Consider the following 6,291-nt stretch of genomic DNA (forward strand, 5'->3'; position numbering starts at 1 on the left):
AGAAATTTATCACAATAAAGGATTACTTCAAAACAATAGAAATACTTAAAATAAATTACCTAGTGCTACATCTCAAAGAACTAGAAAAACAACACCAATCCAATCCTAAAAGTAGTAGATAGAAGGAAATACTTAAGATTCCAGCAGAACTAAATGAAATAGAGACCCCAAAAATGATATGAAAGATCAGTAAAAACAAAAGTTTTATTTCTGAGAAGATAAAGAAAATAGACAAACCATTAGCTAGGTTACAAAAAAAAATCTAAATAATAAAAATAAGAAATGAAAAAAGAGACATTACAACTGATACCACAGAAATACAAAGAATCACTAGAAACTATTATAAACAACTATATGCCAACAAATATGAAAACCTGGAGGAAATGGATAAATTTTTGGGCACATACAAACTACCAAGACTGAACCAAGAAGAAATAGAAAACCTGAACAGACTAATAACAAACAATGAGATTGAAGTAGTAATCACCACTCTCCCAACAAAGAAAGGCCCAGGACCAATGGCTTTATTGCTGAATTTTACCAAACTTTTAAAGAGGAGTTAATACCAATTCTCTTCAGACTATTCCAAAAATTAAAACATAGACTACTCTCCCAATCTCATTCTATGAGGCCAGTATCACTCTGATACCAAACCAGACAAAGAAACAAGAAAAGAGAAAACCACAGGCCAATATTCTTGATGAACAGAGATGCAAAATTCCTCAGTAAAATATTAGCAATCAGAATACAACAAAACATCATAAAAATTATACACTATGGTCAAGTGGGATTCATCCCAGGGAGGCAAGGATGGTCCAACATATACAAATCAATAAATGTGATATACCACATCAACAAAATCAAAGACAAAAAACTTATGATTATCTCAATAGGTGCAGAAAAAGCATTTGTCAAAATTCAACATTTCTTCATGATAAAGGGTCTCAGCAAATTAGGTATAGAGGGAAAGTATCTCAACACAGTAAAAGCTGTGTATGACAAACCTACTGCCAATACCAATATCAATAAGAATGGGAATGAGACAAGGATGCCCACTCTCACCATTCCTAATCAACATGGTACTGGAAATACTAGCCAGAGCAACCAGGCATGACAAAGAAATAAAGGGCATCCAGATTGGAAAAAATGAAGTCAAACTGTCTCTGTTTGCAAATGACATGATCCTATATGTAGAACAGCCCCAAATCTCTACAAAAAAACTCTCAGAGTTGACAGATGATTTCAGTAATGTTGCAGGATACAAAAGCAACATACAAAAATCAGTAGCGTTTTTATACTCAAACAACAAACTAGCAGAAAAAGAAAGCAAGAAAGCAAGCCCATTAACAATAGTCACAAAAATAAAATAAAATACCTAGGAATCAACTTAACCATGGATGTGAAAGATCTCCACAATGAGAACTACAAATCACTGTTGAAAGAAATTCAAGAGGACATAAAAAGATGCAAAGATATTCCTTCCTCCTCGATTGGAAGAATTAACACTGTGAAAATGTCCACACTACCCAGAGACATCTATAGATTCAATGTAATCCCCATCAAAATAACAATGACATTCATCACAGAAATAGAAAAAACAATCCTAACATTCATATGCAACAACAAAAGACCCCTAATAGCCCAAACAATCTCGACCAAAAAAATAATAAAGCTGGAGGCATAACACTCTCAGACTTCAAACTACACTACAAAGCTATAGTAATCAAAACAGCATGGTACTGGCATAAAAACAGAGACACCTAGACAAATGGAACAGAATAGAGAACCCAGAAATCAACCCACAAACCTACAGCCAATTGATCTTTGACAAAGACAAGGACACACAAGGGGGAAAAGAATGCCTCCTCAATAAATGGTGCTGGGAAAAGTGGACATCCATACCTAGAAGAATGAAACTAGACCTGTACCTCTCACCATATATCGAAATCAACTCAAAATAGATTAAAAACTTCAATATAAGACCTGAAACTATAAAACTCCTAAAAGAAAATGCAGGGGAAACACTTCAGGAAGTAGTACTGGGCAAAGACTTTATGATCCTGACACCCAAAGCACAGACAACAAATGGAATATTAAACAAATGGGATTATATCAAACTCCAAAGCTTCTGCACAGCATAATAAACAATTAACAACCTACAGAGTGGGAGAAAATATTTTCAAATTATACACCTGACAGCGGATTAATATCCAGAATATATAAGGAGCTCAAGCAACTACAAATAACCCAATATAAAACAAATCCAATTTAAAAATGGGCAAAGGAGATAACAGTCGTTTTCAAAGGAAGACATACAAAGGGCCAACAGACACATGAAAAAATGCTCAACATCACGATATTATCAGGGAAATGCAAAGCAAAACCACATTGAGATATCACCTCACCCCAGTTAGACTGGCCATTTAAAGAATAAGAATAACAAATGCTGGTGAGGATGCAGGTGAATGGTTACTCTTCTACTGTTGGTGGGACTATAAATCAGTACTGCCATTATGAAAAATTGTATGGAGGTTTCTCAAACAACTACAGATAGAACTACCATATGATCCAGCAATCCCACTACTGGGTATATGGAATACAATAGAGAACCCAGAAATCAACCCACATACTTCCAGCCAACTGATCTTTGACAGAGGCAACAAGAACATACATTGGGGAAAAGACTGCCTCTTCAATAAATGGTGCTGGGAAAATTGAACATCTATATGCAGAAGAATGAAAGAGGACCTGTACCTCTCACCATATACCAAAATCAATGAAAAATGGATTAAAGACTTAAGTATAAGACATGAAACCATGAAGTTACTAAAAGAAAACATAGGGAAAACACATCAGGAAGTAGAATTGAGCAAAACTTTAAGAATAAGACCCCAAAGGCACAAGCAATAAAAGAAAAGATAAACAAATGGGATTATATCAAACTAAAAACTTCTGCACAGCAAAGGAAACAATCAACTGAACAGAAAGACAGCATATAGAATAAGAGGAAATATTCTCAAACTGTACACCTGACAAAGGATTAATATCCAGAATATATAAGGAACTCAAACAACTTCGCCTTCAATAAAATAAAATAATCCAATTAAAAAATGGGCAAAGAAGCTGAATAGACATTTTTCAAAGGAAGATATACAAATGGCCAACAGACACATGAAAAAATCCTCACTATCACTAATCATCAGGAAATACGAATCAAAACCACACTGAGGTATCATCTCTCCCCAATTAGACTGGCTAGTTTTAAAAAGACTGAGTATAACAAATATTGGCATGGATGTGGAGAAAGGGGTACCCTCCTACACTGTTGGTAGGACTGTAAAATATTATAGCCATTATGGAAAACAGCATGGAGGCTTCGTGAACAACTGCAGGTAGNAACCACATTTAGATATCACCTCACCCCAGTTAGACTGGCCATTTAAAGAATAAGAATAACAAATGCTGGTGAGGATGCAGGCAAAAGGTTACACTTCTACTGTCGGTGGGACTATAAATTAGTACCGCCATCATGAAAAATTGTATGGAGGTTTCTCAAACAACTACAAATAGAACTACCATATGATCCAGCAATCCCACTACTGGGTATATACACAAAAGAATGGAAATCATCACGTTGAATGGATACCTGCACTCGCATGTTCATCGCGGCTCTATTTACAATAGCCAAGACATGGAACCAACCTAAGTGCCCATTGATGGATGACTGGATGTGGAAAATGTGGTACATATCCACAACAAAATACTACTCAGCTTTAAAAAAATAATGAAATTCTACCACTGCAGCAACATGGATGAGTCTGGAGAAAATCATGTCAAGTGAAATAAGCCAGACAGAAATATCACATGTCCTCACTCATAACTGGGTTTTAAGAAAGAAGAAAAGAAAGAAAGATAGAGAGAAAGAAATAAACAACAATAGTACCTTGAACTTTCAGAAAGAGAGAACAAACCTAAAGATAATAGAGGAGGGAAGAGATGGAGGGGGTTGGGGAGTAACTGGTCAGGTAAGGGGCATAAAGAATAATTAAGATTTGTAATAATGAATATGCTAATAAAACATTAGTGATTTCCTCCATTGGAATGAAACAGGTTAGTAAGTTATTGTTTGTACCCTAACACCAAAGATCCTGTTCTAGAAGGTATGATTCTTTTGATAAGCAGTTGGGTTGATTTTATGACCCCATTCTCTCCCTGAGCATAGACACAAGTCAATTAGAAACCACAAGGCAAAATAAATCTTTAACTTTGGCTTTAGTGACCAGCAATATAAAAACTGCAAATTTTGAACTACTGGGGGTGACTGCTCCTTAACACGAGTCCAACTCAGCGGCCATGACATTTATATTGTTCATCATATGATTCAATATTTGATGTTACCTTCTTTATCATGTAAGGGGATTACAAAAATGGAAGACCAAAAAATATTCAGAAAAATTTTTGTCTCAATTCCAAGGGTAAAATTTAGCTATATGTTACTATAGATTCTAAGAATATTTAAAGTTTTATAACTAGTTAAAATGAAGTTAAATATTAAATAGTTATGATCTACTGTTTCTAAAAGGCTAGTCCATGCAAATTTCATCTGGACTATGCTACATTATTAAGGCAAAGAAAATAAAAATCAGCCACACTTTTCAGTTTCCATTTTTACTTACCCGCGGCTGCTTATTTTCATTTCCATCAGGCCATTCTCGCTCTTTCTCTGCTGTCATTCTAAAGTCTAGTTCTGCTGACAAGCCTATATATTTAGTTAAAAAGTACTATTTAGAAAAATTAAATAAAGTACATCTTTCTAAAAACAGACAGAAATTAACATCTATTTGTATTTTATAAATTGAGAATTAAAATGAAGTTTAATCTTTAGCTGAATATTTGCTTCTTTAAAAAATACTTCTCATTAGGGCAGGCCCGGGGGCGCACTGGAGAGTGTGCTGCTTGGGAGCGCAGCGGCGCTCCCGCTGAGGGTTCGGATCCCATGTGGAGACCGGTTCCCGCTCACTGGCTGAGCACGGTGCGGACGCAACACCGAGGGTTGCGATCCCGTCACCGGTCAGAAAAAAGACAAAAAGGAAAAAAAGTACTTCTAATTATCCAAAACATCAACAAACCACTTATGAACACACTAGCTGTCATCAGCCTGAAGGCATATAAACATCTCAAAGATTCATTCGCAAATTCACCCACCCAACATAAGTGAACAAATCCTTCAGCAACAAAACAGAATTTTAAAATACAGCAGAAACACAGAAAAGTAAAATTGTACACCATTCTCTACCTCATGCATGTAATATTTTTGGTCCATTATTAATGTTTTCAAAAGTTACTGTTACTTTTTACACCCTTAGCAATGTACACTCTGCTCCTTTTATCTGAAATGCTTTCCTCTCTATTCTTACAAATTTCTTTTCATCTTTTAAGACTTGGCCCCTTATGAGGAGTCTTCCTTGAGTATGGCTCGCTTTCCCCAGATAAGCCGGTCAGTGTCTCTCTCCTTAGGGATACCTTAGTACTTTATCCATTTTTCTACTGGATCGTGACCAATAGAACTGTAAGTTATTTCTTTACATGTCTATCCCCTTTGCCCCTGGAACACAGGGGACAATATTTTAAATCATCTTTGTATAAAGAGTCTTCGTTTTTTTCACTCAATTATTATTTATAGAGTTTCTGCTCCATGCTAGGCACTGGGGTTTAAAGAATGCAAGTAAAAAGTGTTCTAGATGGCTTTTCCAGAGACAATGCCTGAGTTAAGACTTAGAAAAAGGAAGTTAGGCAGATTAAAAGGTGTAGAGGACACCAAAGGATGAGAGCACGCAGGCAATAGCAAGAGAGGGAGAGAAGCATTAAACTGGGTACATATTTGTTGGAAACATGGGAATAAGTGAGAATGGCATCTCCAGCAGTTCAGTAACGCCAGAGAAAAGGGAAGACAGGGGAAAGGACTAATGATGGAGAATTAGGCAGAAATCACATTATGAAAGCCTCACGTGTCACTGGAAGATGCTTAGACATGAATGTTTTAAAGAGTGGTTCATGCATATATTGGCAATAGAGAAAGATCATCCTAAATGCTGTGAGGTGGATGAATTTGAAGGACACATGAATAAATGGAGGAAGATGAACTAGAAGGCAATTGTGCAAAATAAAGACAATGCAGGCTTGAACGGAGGGAATATTCCAGAAGTACTTAAGTTATAAAATTATCAGTGCCCATTATAGAATGAGTTTGAATTAAATAAATAAATGTACAAATCTGGGCCTCTGGAGAAC

The 6,291-nt window shown here is 35.9% G+C and overlaps 1 protein-coding gene across 1 annotated transcript in view; it reads right to left on the bottom strand.

The window, feature by feature from the left end:
* Positions 1-4,676: 4,676 nt before the first annotated feature.
* LOC103607294 (coiled-coil domain-containing protein 144B-like) overlaps positions 4,677-6,291 on the bottom strand; it is a gene marked incomplete at both ends in the record, with an annotated part of 10,269 nt that continues 8,654 nt past the window's right edge. The window contains one exon of the mRNA XM_008591814.1: positions 4,677-4,759. Within this exon, the coding sequence (XP_008590036.1) occupies positions 4,677-4,759 (83 nt within the window). The remainder of the gene's footprint in view (positions 4,760-6,291) is intronic.

The sequence above is a fragment of the Galeopterus variegatus genome, unplaced genomic scaffold (genome assembly GCF_000696425.1).
Source record: "Galeopterus variegatus unplaced genomic scaffold, G_variegatus-3.0.2 Scaffold7313, whole genome shotgun sequence".
Taxonomy (NCBI): Eukaryota; Metazoa; Chordata; class Mammalia; order Dermoptera; family Cynocephalidae; genus Galeopterus; species Galeopterus variegatus.